Source organism: Natrix helvetica, assembly GCF_964273705.1.
Source record: "Natrix helvetica genome assembly, chromosome: 2".
NCBI classification, from domain to species: domain Eukaryota; kingdom Metazoa; phylum Chordata; class Lepidosauria; order Squamata; family Natricidae; genus Natrix; species Natrix helvetica.
Genome location: NC_138552.1, coordinates 240,511,895 through 240,536,467, shown reverse-complemented (window position 1 = coordinate 240,536,467; position 24,573 = coordinate 240,511,895). Strand labels below are relative to the sequence as shown.

At 39.3% G+C, this 24,573-nt stretch overlaps 1 protein-coding gene across 1 annotated transcript; it reads right to left on the bottom strand.

Annotated features, from left to right (window-relative positions):
* Positions 1 to 1,123: 1,123 nt before the first annotated feature.
* HHIPL2 (HHIP like 2) lies at positions 1,124 to 22,513 on the bottom strand. Its single transcript, XM_081943621.1, has 9 exons — positions 22,124 to 22,513; positions 14,579 to 15,231; positions 13,431 to 13,574; positions 12,266 to 12,597; positions 10,713 to 10,839; positions 9,380 to 9,525; positions 7,941 to 8,022; positions 4,635 to 4,717; positions 1,124 to 2,782 (listed from the first exon to the last, which is right to left on the bottom strand). Exons 1-9 carry the CDS (start codon positions 22,493 to 22,495, stop codon positions 2,376 to 2,378), a joined length of 2,346 nt encoding a protein of 781 aa, XP_081799747.1. The 5' UTR covers positions 22,496 to 22,513; the 3' UTR covers positions 1,124 to 2,375.
* Between the last annotated feature and the right edge of the window lie 2,060 nt (positions 22,514 to 24,573).

The following is a 24,573-nucleotide window of genomic DNA, read 5'->3' as shown; positions in this document are numbered from 1 at the left end:
AAGAGCAGTGGCAGCAGAGCAAGATTTATTTCGGGAAAAAAATCACCCTCCTGAGCACACTATTGAAATGCTTAGCCTACCGTCCCCTGTTCCCATGACGCCCAGACAGTGTTTGGATGTCTATTCATTAGTCAGATTTATATTCTGCCCGAATCCCTGAGCCCAGCTTCTCTTACAGGGTTGTCATGGGAAAAGTGAAGTAGGATAGGCTCAGAGAGCAGCTAGTGTGAAGTCACTCATCCGGCCATGGTGGATTTATTACAGATTAACAAAGTTGGAAGGACCTTTTAGGTCATCTAGTCCAAACCTGCCACCACAGGAGACCTTACGCTATTTCTGACAGATGGCAGTCCATTCTCTTCTTGAAAGCTTCCAGTGATGAAGCTCCCACAACTTCTGAAGGCAAGCTGTTGTTCCATTGGTTGATTGCTCTCACTGTCAGAATATCTCTCCTTATTTCCAGGTTGAATCTCTCCTTGATCAGTTTCCATCCATTATTCCTTTTCTGGCCTTCAGGTTCTTTGGAAAATAGCTTGACCCTCTCCTCTCTGTGGCAGCCCCTCAAATATTGGAACACTGCTATCGTGTCTCCCCTGGTCCTTCTCTTCACTAGACTAGACATGCCCAGTTCCTGTAACCGTTCTTCGTATGTTTTAGTCTCCAGTCCCCTAATCATCCTGGTTGCTCTTCTCTGCACTCTTTCTAGAGTCTCAACATCTTTTTTATAGTGTGGTGACCAAAACTGGATGCAGTATTTTAGGTGTTGTCTTACTAAAGCTTTATAGAGTGGTATTAGTACATCATTTGATCTTGATTGTAACCCTCTGTTAATGCAATTTAGGATTGCACTGGCTTTTTTGGCTGTCACTGCACACTGTTGGTTCATATTTAATTGGTTGTCCACTAAGACTCCAAGATCCCTCTCACAGTTACTGCTATTAAGTCTGTTTTCACCCAGTCTATATGTGTACACTTTACTTCCTGCTCCCCATCCAGTATCTTAACCATTTGAAAGCAGAATGATTGCACAAGGACTGCGACAACATGGGAGACAGGAGGTGCTTCAGTTCAGACTGACAGAAAATCTGTGCTCTCTTTATTTCACCGGCTGCATTTCTTTTATTTGAGGTTACAACACCAAAAAAAAAACCTCCCCTTTCACAAATTAGCAGATAGTCTGAGGAACCCTAGACTGGTTAATAAGGCTCAATATCTGAACAGGGATTTCTCTATTAGCATATAGGGGCAATCTGCCTTCTCAAAGCAAAGTCTCCTCCATGCATGCTATGTTGTGATTCCCATAAGTCTCAGCCAGCACATATATTAGCAATGCAACCGGGATTGGGGGAGTTTTACTATACAGTAACACATCTGGGAGGCACCAGCATGGAGAAGGTGAGATAGATGAAATCCAGAGCGCAGTCCACAGGGACATGCATTTTAGAGATGGAGAAGACTTTGATGTATAAAATTTCCTCTGATTAACATCTATATTTTTTCAAGACTCTCTCAGAAACCACAAACACTTCCCTTTTTTTCTTTCATTCTATATTTATAGAATACAGAGAGAGAGAGAGAAATTTTTAAAACTCTTGCACCGTATACTATAACTCATTTTAAAAATTCAACTTTTGGGTTGGCATCATTGAAATATAAAAGATTGAGTAACATTTGGTCATTTTGATTTCTCTTGTGAAAATGCAAAAATTTTAAAATAAAAATTAGAAGATTCCATTCTCGGGATACAACCCGCTTTCCTCGTTTGCTCAGCCCGTCTTCCTCTGCCAAAAATGAGCTGTTAAAGTCCAGCTCTCTGAATCTCAGGAATGCTTTTTCTAAGGAAGTCATGAAGGGACTGGTCTTTCAGAAAAAGGGAGCAAATCCATTCTCACATGATGCAGTTGTATTTTTGGTGGACTGTAGTAAGTCCCCACTAGAGCAGGGGTCTCCAACCTTGACTCCTTTAAGACTTGTGGACTTCAACTCCCAGAGCTCCTCAGTCAGCAAAATGCTTCAAAGCTGGCTGAGGAACTCTGGAAATTGAAGTCCACAAGTCTTGAAGTGGCCAAGGTTGGAGACCCCAGCACTAGTGTCTGATTAGATTCACTAAGCAATTATCAGAGAAAGACCTGTGCAGAGTAGTTAACTGGAAAACATCTGGGATGGTTAAACTCCCAGTTGTAAACATTTAAACAATTAAACATTTAAATCAATGTACCACATCTGGTGTGGCTGAAAAGCTGCGTAGATTCAAGTTAAAAAAATGTGTATAATATCTTTATGCCATTCTGATTCACTTTCTTGGAAGTAAAATGAGTCACTTGGCAATCCCATCCAGATTCCCTTCTCTTGATTCTTGGGAGCATTTTGGATGTTCAAACAGAACTTCTTGCACTGACCCTTTCTTTCTTCTTCTTTCCCTTCTTTGGTTTTTTCTCCTTAGCTGCTGATTTCAGCTTTGGAGACTGTGAAAGTTTCTTCAGGGCTCCAGGTAATTGTGATCTTCTCTTCGGGGGGGACGGAGTTCTTGCTCCAGAGATGACTGGTGCTTTCTCCTTCTGTGTTCGCCCATCAGATTTGGCCTGGGCACCCCAGCCTTTGGGACGCTGTGCTGTTGGCAGCTTTTTACCAGAACGTGTAGGATCTGCTGAGCCATGCTTTCTGTCGGATGCAGGCTTCTTCCGTTTCTGGCCAGAAGAAGCGGGGAGACGTTCTTTAGAACGGACAATTGTTTTGGAAGACTGGGTTGTAAGGCGCTCTTTGATCAGTTCAGGCACAGTCTCTGAGAAAACATGGTTTAAAAGTTCATAATTCACATTAGTAGATTGACGACTTACAAATGCTGCCTTAGAGCAAGCAATGGCCTCTTCCCACATTTCTGCCTTACTTGCAAATCTAGTGGAAGGCAAGATCACATTTTCATTCAACCATGGGCATTACATTTGAAAGGTTGAGCTGGGTAGCAGATTAAAGAAAAAAATATGAACGTATACACATCTTTTAAATGCCATGCCTGTTAGATTCTGGTATCTACTACAGTGGTTTCCACCAAGGTCCCCTGTTCTGGCGGGAACAGAGGTTTAATCCTATTGGTCAAAGGGTCTGACAGCTCCCTATAAAAAGGCTGCTGTCAGACTCAACCTTCGCTGGATTGTTCTCACTTGTTGTACTTAATAAAGAGCTGTTGTTACCGTTAGCCTGTGTGTGCCTATCCATTACCCGATCTAACAATGCCCATATCTGTAGCTATTTGTGTTTAAAAGTCCAACTATACAAGAGGGAATCAGCAGACGATATTGCCTAAATCAAGCATTTAACGTACACAAATAGCCTGCAAAGCCATGGTTTCCTGTGACTAAACTCAAATTTAGCAGTACAGTGGCTGGAAATCAACTTACACTGCAGTGTAAGCTCCAACATAGTTTTATATAGTTAAAACAAAAGTCTAGAAAGGAAAGAAGACATAACAACCATACCAACATGTGGTATGACCACAGATATTTGCATCACCAGGACACCCTTCCTCCTCCCAAGAATATTAAATTGCCAAAAGTTACTCACTGCTGATTTTCTATTCCAAGAGTTTTTAATTCTGTATGCCTTATGTGTATATTAATCACACTATCAGAGAACCTGGATGCTACTTTTTCAAGGAAGAAAGGAAGAAAGGAAGAAAGGAAGGAATGAAGGAAGGAAGGAAGGAAGAAAGGAAGGAAGGAAGGAGGGAAGGAAGGGTGTCTAGAAGCAGTTCTTTATTATATTTATCAGTTAAGGTAAGACTTAAGAACATTAAAATGTAGTACCACTATTGACAATGTTATCATTATTTTTTTTTAAATGAGAGCTAATGGGACAGAAAGTGTTTGTCTCTCTGAGAGCAGTTGTACCAAAATCAAAACCTACAACTAAATAATGAACAAAACCTAAGGAAAGAATAACCTAGAATACCAGGGTTGGCAGAGACCTTGGAGGTCTTCTAGTTCAACTCCCTGCTTGAGCAGGAGACCTTACACCATTCTGGACAAATGGTTGTGCAATCTCTTCTTAAAACCTCAGTGTTGGAGCACTGATAGCTTCTGGAGGAAAGCCATCCCACTGATTAATTGTTCTCGCTGTCATAAAATTTCTCTTTAGAGTTGGGGGAAATGTATTTAATTATTTAGATTCTCAAACCCAATCGGTACAGAAGTCACCCCAGTCTTGGTTTCCAGGAATTACTTGCTAAGATGCTCTGTTCCCTTTACTTTGATGGCTTTTATTAGCTTGGCTCTTCTATGTCCTTTCCAGAGTTTTTTTTCCCATTTGGGAAGAAAAGCTGCATCCACCCAGAACTATTTTTCCTTACTGCCAATGGTATTTCTACCACAAATTAAGAAGCACTACCAAATTATGCTATCATGTTATCAATAAATGATCACAGAAATCATTGACCAACTATATTATCTGGACAAGGGATTATGTGTGAGAGGTGGGAATAGAACAGAAACAATGCACAATTTCTTGCTGAAGAAATGACTTCTCGTGATCTGGAAGAAAGTACTGAAAGCTGAACAAATCTTTCCTTTCAGTATGTCTGGATATTTGTACTATTACATAGTGAAAATAAACAGCAGAGCAAACCCTTATTGACTTACTTGCAGTTGGAACAAATGGGATCCGCTTGCTCTTTGTTTTCACTGGAACTGGCTTCTGTTTACATTTTCCTGGTGGAGCTCTCCTAAAACACAAATTGGATCACAAAAAATATATCTGGGCAACTCAATGTGAATAAGGGGTTTCAGGTTTTTTTTTTACCCCAAGGGCTGAAGGAGATTATCTAATTGTATTTAATTATCTAATTTTTGAGTAATTGAGGTTATCTAATTTTTGAGTAATTGAAAGGTGTGCAGTCTGAGGGATGCAGACCTTTTAGGTCTTTCCAAACAGGGAAATCATTAAATACAAAGTAGGTAATAACGGTCTCAAAGAATTTGATTTCAATGCAAAACAAGACATTTTGGAGTTTTTACTATTAGCTATAATTATTCCTTTTGAATAAAGGGACCAAAGGACAGTATCCAAAAAGTCAGGACATGCCTTAAAAAGGATAGGTGTCAATAGTGCAATCGCCATTTTGACCCTTTTCTAGATACCCTGTTTTGAATCCTGGTGTTAATCCTTTCCTTGACAGAATAATGGCTTTAATTAAGGAAGTTGTTAATACATTTTCTAATTAAAATGGACATTACTCCTAATTTACATAACCTGCCAATGAGATCATAGTTGTGTTTGTATATTTTGCATGCTCTGCTAATTAATTGTGACTTTAAACACAGGCAGATATGTTGGCCAGAAGGAAGACAACCCATATTACAGCAGTAACTTTATTAGTCTAACACAAAATGTATTAAGAGTTTGAAAATTGGGGGATTGGTAAGAACATTTTGTCAGAAAAAAAATACCTGTAGTTATAGGAAAACAGGGAAGGCAGACCTGTGGCTGGTATGCCATATTAACATGACTGAAAGAGTTCCTGAGTAAATAAACCTCCTTTGACATCTGCCTATTTGGGGGGGAGGGGGGAAGTACCCCCAGAAGTGGCTAGAAAAGAGCTGTCATATGAATCTCACCATCAAAGAGCTGGTTTCCATAGTAACACTGTATAGTACTTCTTGACAATCATGGTTGGCCCACATGTCTTAAAGGAATGTGGTCCTTGAGGTATTAAATTCTAACCCTTGGCCTCCCTGGGATGAGGAAAGGGATAAACCAACTTCTGAAGGGTCACATCTTTCTCACCCATGTTTAAATCCTACATTTGGCCTCTTCAACATTATAGTAGTCCATACCTGTCACCATTTTATGTCCCAACTTTACTAAGAAAACAAGAGAATATACTTACTATCTATTAAATGTATAGATATCTGCAACAGATGCCAATTGCATAGAATGAACAATATTGATCCCTTCTCCTTTCAAATGTTTTAGTCAAAAGGCTTTCACATTCCCTAAAACATATGTCTGCATGCATACAATTCCTATTCCAACAACTCAAAGTTATGGCATATTTAAAAGCTAAACCAGTAGCTGCAAACTATAGGCTCAGCATGCCAGTTTTGCTTTGTATGTACAGGTAGTCCTCATTTAGTGACCTCATTAAGCAAAGCAGTCACTAAGTGAAATCGTGTCCGTGTTTATTATTTTACTTCAGTTTTTCTTTGATGTACAGATCCACAAAGGCTGTATGTGAGGATTGGTTGTAAAGTTACCATTGCAACCACAAATGTTCATTAAAAAGAACTACGTGTAATCATCTGAAATCAATAGCTCAAACACCAATCCTGAAATTTCTTATGTAAATACTTCCCTTTTTCAAAGTATAAATTATATTTCCTACATTCATTTTTTCTATCCTTTCATAAAATAAGCAGCAGCATTTTTATTTTTTTATTTTTTTGCTTTTTCTGCTGCTGCTACTTTTTCTTAATGTGGCTTTCTCTTGTGTAGAATATCCAATGCTTTCACTTCAGGTCTATCAATGGAGTTTTCATGTTTGTCCTAGACATGTTCCTCAGTTGCAGACAAATTCTACGGTAATCCTCCATTTTAAAATAAATACACCAAATTTAGATGGAATGGAAAGATATATTTTTGTCTCCTTTCCATGCTGTCAGACCCCTAGGGCCTCCTACAGGCCAACTTTCCTTGAGTTTTGCTTACCACAGCCTTCCCTAAACTGGCACTTGGTGAGATATGTTGGACTACAACATGCTTCAGATGAGAATTAGAGTCCAACACATCTGGAGGGCATTGGCTGGGATAAAACTATCCTCTAAAATAAGAACAAGACAGAACAGGAAGAACAGGAAGAACACAATAGCTTCCATTGATGAAAACAAGATGCACAGAGAGGTGGACTAAACAGATTTTGGAAGATAGGCCCAAGTTTAGCCCCTTGCCTCTTTTAAAACACTGATTACCTGGACCATTATTGTTGCTTATTCCCATGTTGGTGATAATATAAACACTCCTCTGGATGGGGATTGGTGGGAGGAGAGATGCAGAGTTCAATAAATTAAGTGCTTCTTAGTGATGACTAACCAACATCAAGACTACGGGATGGCTCAGACGTATGTCACACTAATATAATTTATTTGCCTTGGGGTTAAAATGATGAATGGACCAGGATGATTAAAAAGCAGAACATTGAATATATATTGATGTGACCAATAATTTTTAAATAGGGGTGCTTTTTACAATATTATAGATTTCACCACATTCAGTACCCTCACACACATGAACTGATGCTCATTTGACTTCTGAGCAGAGAAAATAAAGGTTTTGTTGTGGGACAAAAGAATTCAAATTATTTGTTCAGGCCCTGTAAAGAAGCTGTTTTTGAGATCATTAAAACAATCTTTCAGGTTGTTAGAGCATAAATTAGAGTTTATAACTAAATGCATTTCATCTGTTTCCATATTTTTAGTTCTTGGACAGTTTTTTTGTGACAGGCTGTGTTTTACTGAGAAGCAGCTGCATATTGAAGGAAGCTTCAATATGGGACTCATACAGGCTGTGCTCTCTAATCCAAAGTTTCTCCACCTTGGCCATTTTAAGATATGTGGACTCCAACTCCCAGAATTCCTCAGCCAACTGAAGTCCACACATCTTTAAATGGCAAATTGAGAAATATGGCTTTAATCGCTTCCTTTCCCTAATCCCTGAAGGGAGAAAAAGCTTTCCCAGCTGCAAAGAGGGGAAAAAATACAAATAAAAGTTGTGCACTCCTGCATTAAGAAAGAGCAACTTCTCAATGGCGTAAATCCATCCACAGATGTCATTCATGAAACTGAAGTCAGATTGACTCATGAGGGTGTCTTGGCAATTACAGATGTCTTTCTTCTCTTTTCTTTTAAAATAGCTCAAGAAAGAACCTTTGAAATCTTAGAAGAGGTACTAACCTTGCTGGATCCACAAATTTGTAAATAGTGCCACTTGGAGCATAGGCACTTGGATAAGATGTAGCCATAAAATAAAATTCACCTGGACACAACAAAAGAAAGGATGTGTATTAGTAACAGGACTACTTTTGATAAGAGTGATTTAGTTCTGAGTTCTCCTTTGGATGGCTTGTGTTATAAGTCCCATCAGGCTAAAAGCATCTGAGTACTATAACTATCCAGTCTTTCTTTCTTTCCCATTCTTGCTCTTGCAATTTCTGGCAGATATAAAGCTGGAAAGTTTTCAGCTATTGGTAGGATAACAAATATAGTTGATTTGGCTTTATTGATTGCTAGTCAACCTCTAATATAAGCAAGAACAATGCTCTATCTTATGGGTGTCAAACTCACGGCGTCACGTTGCCGTCACATGACGTATCGCAATGTTTTTTCCCTTTGTGGAGCTGCATGTGATGCATCTGGGCCGCGGGCCACCACTTTGACACCCCTGCCTGCTCTATCTGGTATAGAACAATGCAGCATGAATGAGCAGACATTTCTCTTGGCATCTGCTCCTCACTTTAAATTTTTAAAGAAGTTTTTAATTTTGAAAGCGCATTTCAATGGGAAAGTCGCATACAGTGTCAGCCTCAAGCATAATTTTTGGTTCTAGGTTGATCTGTGTGTCTCACATTAGCCCACAGGCATCCTTAGGAAGTAAAGTAAGTGGCAGCTGAAGCTCAGGACTTTTGGATTGTGTCTATTTGATGGGAAACAAGACATAGGAAAATTAGCATATTAAAGAGATCTCTGTGAGTCCCACAACCTTGGCAGGAGCAAGTTGCTTTTTGATAAATGTTTTTTTGGGAACTGGCCATGGTAGACATTTTCCAAATATTCCAGTAGTATTCATTTTGTAAAAGCATCCACAGCAAACGCTAAACCTTTTAAGCATGCCTACTTATTCAAAAATATTGTCTGTGACCAAAGGCATGCTTTGGAAAGTCAGCATAAAGGCATACCAGTTTAATTAGTTAATTACACATACAGTGTACACAATATGTGTACACCAAACAATTAAAACATCTTAAAGCAAGAATAAAACAGAAAACGCGATAAACAAAATTAAATAAAAAGATGCACGCGTACCCAATAAACTCAGGCCAAACGTTTAGTAGAATAATACTGTTTTAACTCCTTTGTGAAATCTCTCTAGGGAAGCTTGCTCCAGATGTGGAGGTGATTATAAAAACAGACCATCCTCTAGCTTCTACCTATAAATCTGTCATGGAGGGTAGGATTCCCAGCAGATCATCTCTATGGTTTCAGACCAGATGGCAGATTCAATTTTGCCAAGGGAGTGATTTAGGTAACCCTGTACTAATCATATACTTTTTTGAAAGATCCTCCAAACACCCCATTTTTAAGATATGGGAAATAAGATTTAAGAAACAGGTTACCTGCTTCATCCTCTGCAAAAGAGATGATAAATTTGCTGTACGAACTCACGAGCCCTGGAAAAGCACAGGCTTTTATGCTACCAATGCAAATATCTTGTTTTTTCCATGTATTTGTTCTCTCATCTTCCTGCAAAGCCATAAGTCGACTGAATGGAGAAAGAAAATGAAATCTTATTTTTATTTTGCAATTCCACAATAGTTCAAAGTTTTAAAAAATAATGGTAGTACACACGGTTAATTTATGCAAAAATGAAATTAAACCTTGGTGATCCTGAGCCTGCTGCATTCACTTACGAAAGGACATAGGTCCATGTTGGAACATCTGCTTCCATGCAAAAGATCCTAGGTTCAACCCCCAGCCTCTCTAAAAAATGGTCTTCAGAATTTTCATTTGAAAGCTTAGACTAGAGCTTCAATATAACAAAACAAAGATCAATATTGTGACTCAATATACGTAAGCCACTTCCTATGTTTCTCTATTACCCAGAAATAGGGAAATTGTGACCCTTCAGATACTGTTAGAGTATATTCTCATCATCCTTGGCTACTGAACATACTAATTAGATGTGATGGGAATTAGATATGAAGGGCAATAGCGATTTATTGCTCTATCCCATTTAAATAATTTGCATATATTTTTGCTATCAGAACTGATTCCATGAGTAATTTTTCGATGTAGATTCATGATCTTGTACCCATGGGAAATACACTCATTTTCAGATGATTGTCTTAAAGGAATGTTACCTGAATATTTGCAACTGAGGCATAATAATGCCTGATGAGAACTGTCAAAAACTAGCTGATAAACCTTATAATGAGAACTGTCAAAAACTAGGTAATAAAACTTTATATACACTGTCACAGCAATTAAAAAAGGAACAAGGCCTTTAGAAAGATGGGTTGAACTTCATGTATTTTCATATGTTGCTAGCCACTGGTCTTAACCTAATGGGGTCACACTATCTTCAAATATATAATCCCAGATACATATCTGGGCTGAATGTGCTAAAGACCTGTAGTTTGGACAGCTATAGCTTGAAGTAAAAGCTGATAAATAACCTCTTACATTTGGTGGGAATTGCAGAATTGAATAAGCATAATTATCTCACCTCAATGGTGAGATAGGGGATCTATAAATTTAATTAATTAATAAATAATCATAATAGATAACACTTAGAACAGTCAAAAAGAAACAAATGTTTTACATACTCAGGCAACATAAACAGAATCTTATCTGATCACAAAGTTTATTTGTGATCAATAAACTTTGTCCTTCTCCATATATTACACATTTTAGTGTATTTAAAAGTAAATGGAAATAACTGTCCCTTACCCATTCATAAAGTCACCAAAAATGTAAAGACCATTGAGGTTTGGAGATTCACACCCTCGATAAACATATCCACCAGTGACTGATTTTCCTACCGAACGTCCATAAGCAAATATTGGAAGTACATCCTCTGTTACAAAGAAATGGAGGTTACCCAACTGAAATTATTGGATTATCTAAAAAGAGGCAAAAATCTCCTGATCGAGAGCAATGCAAATGTTAACTTCTGATTATTATTTACTAATAAGAATCTACATTTCCAGGGTGTCAATCCTTAAATAACCAAACCAGCAGAGGAGGAGGAAATTCAGGATTTATAGCTATACAAAACAAACCCAAGTTAAGAAAAGTTTATTGGGGGAATAGTATCTCAGAAACAGGACAGTGCCCATTTCAGGGCATTCACTTAATAGTAGTATAGAGCACCATTTCTGTGAACACTATTTCCTTAATCTATGAGCAATAAGCATGTGTACAGGTATTGTTTTCTACTATGTGTTACCCTCATAAATTTTTTTTGCATGATATTATTCTTGATTAAGTATACTGTGTTCTTAATGTATTTGTCATTTGACCCAACAATGACTGCAACATACTATGTAAACAGTCTTAACAGTAAGAGGCCTGCCCAAGTATCTATTTAAAGATTGTTTGTTTGTTTGTTTGTTTTGAGAGGTAAACAAAATGTTAAATGCTTACAGGCAGGACTTTCTACTTGATTGACATATGTAGAAATAACAGACTCATTTAGAAACTCAGGAAAGGTCTTAGCTGCAGTGTTTGCAGAGTAAGTCCAGGGAAGGCCAAATCCCCAAATCAACATATAATTACAAGCTGCATGAACCACCTTTTGATAGAGAGGTGGAATTTGTGGCACAACTCCACAGCACACTTTGCCATTTTGAAATAAAACAGCTAGATCCTGAGGATGCCTGCATCTCTTAGGAAATGGATAGCTTGATGTAGACTTGTGATTTGACAGACCCTGTTCTCATACGCTCCATTCCAGTTTTTTACCAGCACATAAAGATGCTAACTAGTTTTTTTTTAAAAAAAAAACACGATTTGGAGAACACATAATCCCACCCACTTCCTAATATTTTAGTGCTATATCTCATATCCTACTAGTCTTTGTGCCCAAGCAGGGAGTACTGGCAACGCTTTGTTATATCATTACCTGTTCTAGGGAGCAGACAGACAAAAATAGGGCCACATTGATGAGGGTTAGCCTTTTCTGCAAGTTTCTCACCAACAATTTTCCTTAAGTATGCAAAATGGCTCAATTGATTAAATGTAGGTGGTTCCATGACTGCTGGGGTGGAGTTATGTATGTCTACTTTTGATTAGTTAATTCCTTTGATTGTTTTCAGCAATAGGTTGACCCTTGCTGTCGGGCCTTCGCTTACTTCTAAGGATGTAGGTATGTGTATTGTGAAGTTACATGAACACTGCCATAACACTGCTTTTATTGTTTTAATGAAAGTAATAAGCTTCTATAAGATGCCTGCACATTGGCGTTCATCTTATTAGCAGTCCTGGGATGTTATAATACTTACCTAATGAGGAGTTTTGACACAGTTTCGTATCATAGCACTCAAACCCTTCCTTGGCTCTCCAACCATAGTTCCCGCCTTTAATAATTATATCCACTTCTTCAAACCTGTTCTGGCCAACATCTCCACAGAAAATTCGTCCCTTTCCCCTGTGACTGAGTGGATCTCCACGATCCACAGAGCAGCGCCACATGTTCCTTACACCATAAGCATAGACTTCAGGGCGAGCTTTGGGATCCGAGGAAAATGGATTGTCATGGGGAATGCGGTAGGGCCTCCCCTGGGGACCTTTTCCTTCCACATCAATCCGTAAAACTTTCCCTAACAAGCTACTCCTAAGAAAAAAGCAAGACATAAGAAGTCACTGTTAAAGGCATGGACAACTCATCAAATCATTTAGTAGTTGTGAAGTAACCTCAATAGAGATTTAGCCTGGTTTGGGAAGCAGAGGAAATCTTGGTTTATTTATTTTTTATTTCATCCTGGAACTAATCTCCTGAATGAAATTTTAAGCCAAAGCTTGATTTCCACATTCAGAATACTAATATTTACAATAACATACTCAAATGTGAGCAGTATTTTAAGAAATCTAATTGGTTTGTTTGTCTGTCTGTTTGTTTTCCGTGCATTGAATATACAGTATGTTCTGATAAATGTTTTCCATTGTTACAAGAGACTATTGACATATGCAGTTAGTAACTTTATTTAATAGTTTATATTAATAGATTGCAGCATTATTTGAAAAGTGCACACCTGCCATTTTATCATTATTTAAAACAGTTGTATTAAATAGTTTTTTTAAATGATTGAAAGATTTTTCTCCTTCGGTTCAGTCAGATTTTTGGAGATTGCCTGGACAAATCCCTGAAGTTTTCTTGGTAAGGTTTTTCAGAAGTGTTTTGCTGTTGCCTCCTTCGTAGAGCTGAGAAAATGTGACTGGTCCAAGATCACCCAGCTGGCTTTGTGGCAGGACTAGAATTCACAGTCTTCCAGTTTTTAACCTGATGGCCTAACCACTATATCAAACTGGCTCGCAATATAGAAATTAAAGAATAATAAAATTTAATTTGCAATAGTTACAATAACTAGCTTTATTAAACTGTTTATATCAACAAACTTCCCATATAACCATTCCTATTTAAATGCAATGAAAGGCGGATATATTTACTTGTTTTGAGCATTTCCAAATTTACCAAAGGGGTCCCCAGCTTTCCCTCCATCTCCAGTAAACAGATACAAGTAACTGTCTAGCCCAAACAGGATCGCTCCACCATTATGATTTGCAGCTGGTTGTTCAATCTCTAAGAGATTCCTAAAGAAGAAATGAGAAACAATGTGCAAAGGGAAGAAGAAGAAACAAACATAGATAAAGTTGGGTGCCTTGGATGGCTTTCAAGGATTTCCTGCAAACAGATTATTTATTAAAGCATTAATCATAACAGCTTATCAACTTAGTGCTTTTGTTTAACTTATATTACACTAAACAAAGAAAGGACATTAGCTTTTTTTTCTATTTCTATGTTTCTACTGAAGCTAATCAGAGGTACATGATAAAATCTGGGTCAGGACACAATGTCCATCAGCATCTATACTTCCATGATAGTAGGATAGAGCCACTAATTTTCGAGCAAAGTTTAATTGCTCTTCTATTATTTTTGAATCCAAACTGCTAGTCAGCACAACTCTGAATGTCGTAGCAGCATTGCTGCTGCTTCTGGAGTATGACTGAAGCTCTGAATGGTCTTCTGCATAGGCCATTGTCAACTCAGAATGGATTCATGACTCTCCCTGCCTTTTGAAATGGGAATACTCAAGCATGGTTGCAGGATTAAAAAGAACATGATCTCATGAAGCTTTTTTTTTTAGGACTTCTCTGTACCTTCATGAATAATCCTAGTTCTGAATCAGACATTGATTAATCAGCTTGTAAATCAGGACCCTAAAATATCAGTCATGCCATAACTCAGTAAAAATAACAGAACATCCTGTTTTAGTTAGATTCAGGGTCACAAACAGTTAAAGACCACTGCTCTAAAATGATGTAGACTAAAGAGTGATGTGCACCATAGATAGATGCATTCTTGGCTTAACACCACAATGTTGCTTCTCGTGCTTAGCAGCAGAAAAATAGATTGCAAGTATTTGTAGGATTTGTATAAGTGGTTCTTAATTTGATTGAAATATTTTTGAAATGGGTTATCCATGGTCTTAGTATTCTATTTTGGTCTATCCTGTCGTATAACGTTTTACATACATGAAATGAGCAAATATGTCCTTAGCCTTGGAAGAAAGCAAGTAGAGAAAAGGAGTTATTACCTTTCTGTGGTTATATCGGCCTTGTTGACATCAGCTATGGAAACCATCAGTTCACTAATCCTGATTTTTTCCACCTTTTTCTTGTCCTGATAGGAGTAATAGATGTAGAATTTCCCATTTTCTTTGTATTGGGGATGGAAAGCCATCCCAAGGAAGCCCCTCTCATCCCCAACCCAAGGTGTAGTCAGCACCAATTGCTTAATGTCTAGGAAAGGTTCCTCTAATCTACTTCCATCTGGGAGGTAAACCCACACAAGGCCCACTTGTTCAGCTACAAACATCCGATGGGTATTGTCATTGGCATGCACCATGAGCACCGGATTCCTCAGCCCATTGGCCACTTCTTTGAGGCACAGTTGAAGGCAACCTTTCTTGTCTGCCACCACAACACCCAGATTATTGTTAAGGTCAGTGTTCCTCAGTACATCAGGAAAGCAATAGTCTTTATCCTGAATGTTTACGATGTTGCAGAATTGGGTCCTGTTCTTCTCACACCATTCTTGAATGTGCCTGTCGTCTGTAAGTAGTGTGATTGCGGAATGGCAGTAGAGGTGGAATTCTGAGCAGTAGTCAAAACAAAGGCCAGGGAGGTTTCGAAGGGGCGTCTGGGGGTTCTCGGCATCATAGAGATGGGCCGCATAGGGTGAGCATTCCTGTTCAAGATTAATACACTCTGTTATTCTCTGAAATATTATGGGATGGACTGTGACTGTTTGCATCTGCTCAACCGTTTGCATCTGCTTAACTCAAATGTGAATAAATAGTTATAAAGACATTTCATATTGGCAGGACTTCGTGTTTTTAAGGAATACAATAATCTAAAAATATTTCTATTTTTTTCCTGCAAAATGGAGGAATAAATAATACATTGGATCCAACATAGTCATTAACCCATTGATTGCAATGTGGAAGATTAAATCTGGACTTCCCTGTTGTGCATACAGATTAAGAATGTGTTATTTGAGTCCAGGATAAAAGTGGGGAAAAAATTAAATTAAATTTGGATCTCTCATGAGGGTTTAGTACCCAAGAAGTTTCCAGAAAAAGTCAGGTATTCTTTGAAGAGTTTAGGGCAAATAAATTGCAGTTGCATTTACCTCGCATATTTTATATTTTCACAGAACTTTTTGAAGTTACCTGAAAACCATCTTATTAAACCAGTTAAAGCCAAGCTTTTATTCCAATTTACCATGTTTAAATTGTGGTTTCTGGTACCGTAGCAGTGGTCTTTCCCATCAACTGCTATCTGATATATTTAATGGGAAATATCAGCAGCATTTTCCATGCAAAGCAAATTATCTGAAGAGATCCTGGAGAGACTGGGCTGAGAGAACAAATGAACAATCAAGGTCAGCGGTGTGATTCAGGCCTGAACCAGAAGCTCTGAGGCAGCCTCAGCCTCCTCCACACGTGGTCCCATTCCCCGCCTTCCTGAGTCAACATGAAGGGGACTGCGGAGTGCTCGCGCTCCGCGGTCCCCTTCATGTTGACTCAGGAAGGCGGGGAATGGGACCACATGTGCCTTTTCCCTTTTCTCTTTTCTTTTCTTTTCATGATGAGAGCGGTGAGGCTCTGCCTCCCCTGCCTCCCCTGACCGCACATCCCTGCTACAAAGGTGCTACTTATTTTTTAAAAAACAACTGAATAAATCAATACCCATTTCACATACCATTTCCTTAGGTATGTGATCTATTGCTTAAAGTCCAAATCTTGTCTTGTGCTTTGTTTCTATATTCAAGAATACAAGTAACATCCATTTTGACTGAGCATGGCTAAAGTTAAGACATTCCTTTGGGTTGACATAAGAATTAAATTGTCTTAATAATTTTTTAAAAAAACCTCAGTCCTTCTGCTGCTTTTCATTTTTCCATGTGAGGTGATAATTGAAGGGGTGCTGTTTGCTATTCTTATTCTCCCTCAACAAGAATTGAACATATAAAAATTTCATTCCCACCGTGTCCACTGTTTAAGGATTTCATTTGCTCATTTGAAAAATTTCTTTCCACTACATAGTGTTTATAGTACAATACAATAGCAGAGTTGGAAGTGACCTTGGGGGTCTTCTAGTCCAACACCCTGCCTAGGCAGGAAACCCTATACTGTTTCAGACAAATGGTTATCCAACATCTTCTTAAAGACTTCCAGTGTTGGGGTATTCACAACTTCGGGAGGCAAGCTGTTCCACTGATTAATTGTTCTAACTGTCAGGAAGTTTCTCCTCAATTCTAAGCTGCTTCTCTCCTTGATTAGTTTCCACCCACTGCTTCTTGTTCTACCCTCAGGTGCCTTGGAAAATAGTTTGACTCCCTCTTCTTTGTGGCAACTCCTGAGATATTGGAACAATGCTATCATGTCTCCCCTAGTCCTTCTTTCTATTAAACTAGACATACCCAGTTCCTGCAACCGTTCTTCATATGTTTTAGTCTCCAGTCCCTTAATCATCTTTGTTGCTCTTCTCTGCACTCTTTCTAGAGTCTCCACATCTTTTCAACATCGTGGTGACCAAAACTGAATGCAGTATTCCAAGTGTGGCCTTACCAAGGCATTATAAAGTGGTATTAACACTTCACGTGATCTTGATTCTATCCCTCTGTTGATGCAGCCTAGAACTGTGTTGGCTTTTTTTGGCAGTTGCTGCACACTGCTGGCTCATATTTAAATGGTTGTCCACTAGGACTCCAAGATCCCTTTCACAGTTACTACTGTTGAGCAAGGTACCAACTATACTGTACCTGTGCATTTAGTTTTTGTTGCCTAAATGTAGAACCTTACTCTTTTCACCATTGAATTTCATTTTATTAGATAGTGCCCAATGTTCAAGTTTGTCAAGATCCTTCTGTATCTTAAGCCTATCTTCTGGAGTGTTGGCTATTCCTGCCAGCTTGGTGTCATCTGCAAATTTGATGAGTTCCCAACATTCCCCCATGTTGAGTGCGGTTGGTCAGCCTGTTACGAATCCATCTGGTGATTATGCTGTCTAACCCATATTCTTATACTTTATCTAGTAGTAGGTTATGGTCTATCTTATCAAATGCCTTACTGAAGTCTAAGTAAACTATGTCAACGGCATTCCGGCATGTCAACGGCATGTCAACGGCATGTCAACAGTTTAATTTAGATCTACATAGAATTAACAGTCAGCCGTGTGTAAATGCTATATTCTAGATAGCCACTGTAAAACATTCTCTGCTTTTGTAAGAATATCTCTATCTCTCTACCTTTCTTCCTTTCTTTCTTCCTGAGAGCCCCTAATATTAGATTATCCAGATGGTGTTTAAATATACTGCATCATATTCCTTTCCTACAAAATAATGTCTTGAAATCAGATTCCCATACAGCTGCAGACTTTTTTAATCAATCAAAGCTTTAGAGAACAATCCTAATCTGCAGATTGAAATTCAGAATGGACAAAAATATTTTCCCTTTGCTTATGCTGAAAGGTTCTGCTGGAAGGCCAGGAGAATTGCTTTTATACATGTTAATCTGTTGGTGGTGATGTTTCTGCCAGTAGGACCCCAACCAGGGACTTTCAGGGATATATCAAATTAGATCAGATAAATCCTTGGATTCTTTATCCTTGGAGGATCCTTGGATTTGACCCTCCAAGTATCCCAGTCTGAAGCTTGGACTCTGACTGGGTAGATTCAGGCGAGCCGACGGGGATGAATCTTGAGGAGACAATCTGGGATGGGTTTGACCCTGTGACCCCCGAAGGCATGGACAGGATTATGGGGAGACTCAGTACTGCCACTTGTGTGCTGGACCCGTGTCCCACTTGGTTAGTTTCGGCTTCCCGGGAGGTGACACGAGGCTGGCTCCAGGCGATTACCAATGCTTCATTGAGAGAGGGGTTCTTTCCCACCGCCTTGAAGGAGGCGGTGGTGAGGCCCCTCCTTAAGAAGCCTTCCCTGGACCCAGCTTCTTTAGCCAACTATCGTCCGGTCTCCAACCTTCGCTTTGTAGCAAAGGTTGTTGAGAGTATGGTAGCATGTCAGCTTCCCCAGTACCTGGATGAAGCTGTCTACCTGGATCCGTTTCAGTCGGGTTTCAGGCCCAGGTACAATACGGAGACGGCATTGGTCGCGTTGGTCAATGATCTCTGGCGGGCCCGGGACAGGGGCTGCCCCTCTGTCCTGGTCCTATTAGACCTCTCGGCGGCTTTCGATACCATCAACCATAGTATCCTACTGCGACGACTCGGGGGTTGGGAGTGGGGGGCACCGTTTTACAGTGGTTCTCCTCCTACCTGTCGGATCGGTCGCAGTTTGTGTTGACTGGAGGGCAGAGATCGACCCCCAGGCACGTCACTTGTGGAGTGCCCCAAGGGTCAGTTCTCTCACCCCTCCTGTTCAACATATATATGAAACCGCTGGGCAAGATCATTGGGGTACGGTATCATCAATATGCTGATGATACCCAACTTTTCATCTCTACCCCAAACCACCCAAACGATGCCCTCGAAGTGATGTCCCGATGCCTGGAGGCTGTGCGGATCTGGATGGGGAGGAACAGGCTCAAGCTCAATCCCTCCAAGACTGAGTGGCTGTGGTTTCCGTCATCCCGATTTGTACATCTTGTTCCATCTTTGACGATAGGGGGAGAAATTTTAGCCCCCTCAGAGAAGGCTCGCAATCTGGGAGTCCTCCTGGATACGCGGCTTAGTTTAGAAGAACACCTGACGGCCGTGACCAGGGGGACCTTTTACCAGGTTCGCCTGGTACGTCAGTTGCACCCCTTCCTGGATCGGGATGCTCTCCCAGGGGGAGAGCCTTCTCTGTGGGAGCGCCTTCCCTCTGTAATTTCTTTTTAACTTTTGGGGTGTGTGTTTTTTAATGCTGTACACCGCCCTGAGTCCTTTGGGAGAAGGGCGGCATATAAATCCAATAAAAACAAAACAAACAAACAAACAAAACAACCTGACCCCAGTTAATTTTCTATTCTTGAATTCAGGAGTCTGGTGGAATTTCAAAGACTCAAAAGTTACTGGTGGATCATCTTCCATTTTACTCTCATTCACTCAACTGTTTTGTTCCTAATGAAAAAAGATCCAAGAAGGATTTAAAAACAGAATATTATGATCTTTGGGGTTTCTATTTGAGAGAAAAAAGATTAAACATCTTTTTTTCTTGTAGAAGTTAATAACAATTTTGTTTATTAATTTATGTAAACCTTCAAAATGTATTAAGTCTGCAGCTTTCAGCAACCACGGTGAATGGCTGGAAATTTAGGGAGCTGAAGTCCAACAGAGTTGGAGCTGCCTAATTAGAAAGGGTTGGTGTGCCAAGACATAACAAGCATGATAAAAGATCCAAATAGACATGATTCACAGCACAACCCTGAATAAGACTGCTTAGACTACTGACGTCAAAGTTTTTTTAATTAGGAAAATGAATATGGGGTTCCAACAGTGATGTAATTAAAATGTATTTTATTTAAAGTGCAGATTCATAATGCAAACTCATCAGCTATAAAATGATAATAATGAAACTTGGTACAGATGGGCAATAAGATTTAGCTTAATCCTTTTCTCTCCAGCTGTGGCTGTTTAGAAAATTTTTCTTCTGAAGTTTGTCTTTGCACTGAGACGAAATCTACTACATAATCCATTTTTTTCTGTTTTGTTAAAAAAACAGTGGCTCCTGTCCTCTGGAATATCTTACCCCCTGAAGTGAGATTGGCTCCCATCCTTCTGACTTTCCACAAGGTCAGATCTGGCTGTTTCAGATGGCTTGGGGCCCCACAGGGGCGGGGGGGGGAGTAGCACACTGGAGATGGTTGATTAAGAGCCAATCCCACCTTCTCCCCCCACCCAGCTCCTCCCCTCCTCTATCTTGTAACTCTGATTTTATTTTGTTTGCATCTTCATTTTATCCCTGATGGTTTTAATGATGTTATGCCATGAGCTACCTAGAGTTGCTTCAAAATGAGATGGATGGCATAAATTTAATAAATAAATAATAAAGTCTATACATGAATTGCAAAACTGCATTGAACCTCACAATAACTTAGGGTTCAACAGCTGTACAATTATTTTCAAAATGGAATCCTGAAAGCAGTTCTATGCTGACTTAACAATATTAGGACATACCCTATACAGTAATATAGGTCATTGATGAAGGCATGGCAAGCTAGAAGAATGTTGGTGTTTTTTGGGGGGGGGTTGTTTCTTTGTTATGCTGCTCAGTGCTGGCATATGGTAAACCACAACAACTTGGCTTCTGTTCAGAAGGAAACCCCCTTCCTACCCTTAAATCAATGAATACAGGAGTCTAGGAAGGGTTCCACCAGAAAATCATTGTTCTCCTGCACACCAGTGGGGTGGCTGGTTTGGCAAGGAAGGGAGCAGGCTAGGAGACAGAGAAAGGTGGGGAGGGTGGAGGGTGGCTGTTCCAACAGTTCTATGAATCCAGCTGTCTGATCTAAGACCGTCTTCAGGAGCATGGCTATTGCAGGTCATTAAGAATGCAATCTAAATGCCTTCTTTATAACAACCGAAAGCCAAAATACAAAGGTCTGTAGGTTGATTTGATTCATTTGCTGAGTTTCTACCATAGTCCGTGTTTGAAAAGACACAAAAAAGGCATTTGGTTTTACCCTTGAACATGAAATAATCAGCATGATCCTTTGACAGAATGCAACTTTTTAAAATTTCATCAAATGGAATACTGGATTATTTTTTGTTGCACCAGGGTATACCATTCCACAATCTCCTTCCTGAGCTCACAACTGTCTTGCCGGGGGGCGGGTGTGTGTGTGTTAGCTTGACAAACAAGCCAATTCAAGAGGAAGATTATCATTTTTCCATAAACTGATTTGAGAACATTTTTTATTCTTGTAGCGTGCTTTATATAGATAGAGATATAATTTATCATATTGCTGCTACTGTCTAACAGACTTATCCCAAATCAGTACTGTATGATATTTGAAAAATCTGCTTAGGGGGGACTAAAATGGTGTTAGTCATAAGCACTTATTTTCTTTTCAAGCTGTCTTTACATTTTTGCAGAGAAGAGAAGAGCAAATGAACATTACTCTCTCCAGCTTTATACTTACTTGAACTGTGAATTCATCAGAAGGCAAACTTCTACTCTTGAGTCATCCTTGAATTATTGGTTTAGTTTAACAGAATCATTCCATTATAATATGGTTAGCATCTATCTATCTATCTATCTATCTATCTATCTATCTATCTATCTATCAATCATCTATCTATCTATCTATCTATCTATCTATCTATCTATCTACCTACCTACCTACCTACCTACCTACCTATCATCTATTTAAATTATATCATTGTCCATCTCATAAGCAAATGATTCTGGGAGATATAACTAAAACAATAATTTGCATGCAAAGCAGATTTGAAGAATTTATGTTCATTCAATAGGCTCAACTTACTTACCAGCAGAAAAGTTCTCCTGGGAACCTCAAATGCAAATTGTTAAATTACCATTTCCGTCATTTCTCAGAAAGGCCAAAACTACTAACAATCATATCCATCCCAAAGGCATATGAGGAAGATGAGGCTACTCACCACTATCTTACCTGGCACAAGATATCTTTGATGAATCCTCCACATAGTTTTTGGGCTTGAGGATCAATATAATCCATGATGTCCCAGTATTTGGCAGCAATGTGGTTGTCCTTCTCTTGCTCACAACAGCCAAATGTTTCATAGGCAGAGCAAAACTCCAGATGGAATGGAGGCTGGAAAGGAGGACCATAATCCAGGCACTGGGGATGGCCCAGGAGAACTGCAGCATGGTGCAAAAGTAGTATGGAGATGCAAATGAGGAAATAAGTTGCACGGAGAGAAATCCTGGAACTGTGGAGGCTTAAAGTAGTTTTCTCCCCTGGAGGTTTCCTGGGGTCAAGTGAATCTGATATGTGTCCATCTGGAAAATGGGGTCTATTCATCTTCTAAGCTGTGATTCATCAGCATAGAGCCCAATGTTTGCTTAGGTTTGTTTTCCAGGCATGCAGGCATATACTCTAATCCCTCCCTGTCTCATTAAGTTTGCTAATAGTGAGCTGAGAAGCAACTTTCCAGTCCGCCTCCTTGCAGTTCCACGCCTCCCTCCTTCCTTTTTCATGAAGTTATCTGTCCCCTTGAACACCATAGATTTCATCCAAGAACACATCCAGATAGAGATCGATAAGAGGCAAATAGGCAGACAGACCGAAGAATGACAGCTGCTGCAGCCATATGGGGATGTCTGGTCTATGGTTACAGGGGAGAGAAAGGATCTGTTTTTTTCCAGTTCCAAATGATTCCCAAACTTCAGCCAAATAGCTCAGAAGGAAGATGAATCATGTTCATCAGTTACTTTCCTATTCCAATTTATTTCAGCTTAGCCAGACTGAATTCTAAAGAAACACAATTCCCCCTCCACATCTGACCCTAAGCATATTGAAACAAAAATAGGGTTTTTAATCATAGGTAATTTAAAGGAATTGCTTCTCACTGCAACACTTTTGGAATAACAGTACTTCAATATATTTCAACCTCACAATAATATATTTTAAATGGTTGAGAGGAACGGATTCCATACACACACACACACACACACACACACACACACATATAGTATACACACTTTGTATGCTAGAGATGCACGCCAACCAAGGGGACCACAGGATTTTTTTCTCCTGAGCTATGGCATCACATGAACAGAAGGTCATGTTGTCCCTACTGATCTAGCAGTATCTGGTTTTTGTCTGATTTTAGAAAATTGTTGACTTTGGAAATGCTGGTTGTACTATATCTTCTATATATAAAGTGCATGCTCTGCTACTGATCCTGGCTAAATTAGCAGTTCAAGAATTCTGTACATACAGATGGAAATGTTATCTAATTGTGATCGCTGTGAGAAGGTGCAAGACTGAGCATAATCTCAAATTAAGTAATTAACTGGCAGCTAATTACTTTTCTCCCCCAAATTTACATCAGTTATTAATCTTTGGTCATTTTTATTTCATCAACTTTTTATTCTGCTTTATTGGACTGTGTTGTATTTGCTATATTTTACATTGGGTTTTTTATTCTTGGGGCTATTTTTGTTGTTACTTTTGATTGGATTTACACATTATAAACTCCATGTGCTTTGTGAATCCACTAGACAGGTCAAGAAAGAGCCAGCTGTAACTCAAAACTGTATAGGCTAATTGTGAATCAAACTACCCTTCCTTATTAGCCTTCTGTGAACCCAAAACCCCATTCAATCATATGGCAATATTCAAGTTTTACCTAGTCAGTCCTTCACTGGAACTTCATAGATGTGAGGAACAATATCTAAAAAATCTAGCTGCTATGGTCTGCAAACTACAGAAATGAAATCCCAAGCACCACCATCATGAAAAATGCTGTTCAAAGTTATTCTTTGTGCCCGTTACATTTTTCCAATACACTAAAGCAGTGTTGTATTAATGCCCTTGCCTGAAGGCCACAAGACAACAGGAGTCATGTACAGTCAAGAAGCAATCTGGCAAAGTTAGGCTTCTCCAACCTCCTCAGCATCCAATGTAGATATCAAGTAAGCTGCAGAAAAGGAAAAGAACTTTGCAGCTTGTTTAGAAATGATGGGAGTTAATGGAAATGGGCTGAAGTTACTGGAAGTGGCTGAAGGCAGTTCAGTTCTACCATTACCAATAGGTTTGTTGTGAGAATTATAACTGATGTGGATTCATCCACAAAGCTATAATAGAAGAAATATACATTGGCCAATAGCAATGAAGGCTGATGTCATCCTTCTGTAGCAGCTGTCTTGCTCATTTTTATGTTTTTCATCACTCACTGAAGGGCAGGAGAAACTGCCTTGTCCGAGTCTAGACATTCTCTGCTGAATGTCTTTGTGAGTTGCTTTGTCTACTCACACATCAGATATATGATTCCAAGGACTTCTAGAGGTCAGGCTGCATGGATTAATACTATTTTAAAATATAACATAGTTACAGTACATATCCATGATGTTCCTGCCTGTCAGGCTAACCTTATG

What these genes read in the sequence shown, in the direction of transcription:
- HHIPL2 (XM_081943621.1), bottom strand. Translation starts at nt 22,495, where the DNA reads ATGAATAGACCCCATTTTCCAGATGGACACATATCAGATTCACTTGAC. An exon ending in TTTGGTGACTTTATGAATGG is followed by an intron (nt 9,526 to 10,712) that starts GTAAGGGACAGT and finishes TTCTCCATTCAG; the next exon opens with TCGACTTATGGCTTTGCAGG. An exon ending in AAATTTGTGGATCCAGCAAG is followed by an intron (nt 4,718 to 7,940) that starts GTTAGTACCTCT and finishes TTTGTGTTTTAG; the next exon opens with GAGAGCTCCACCAGGAAAAT.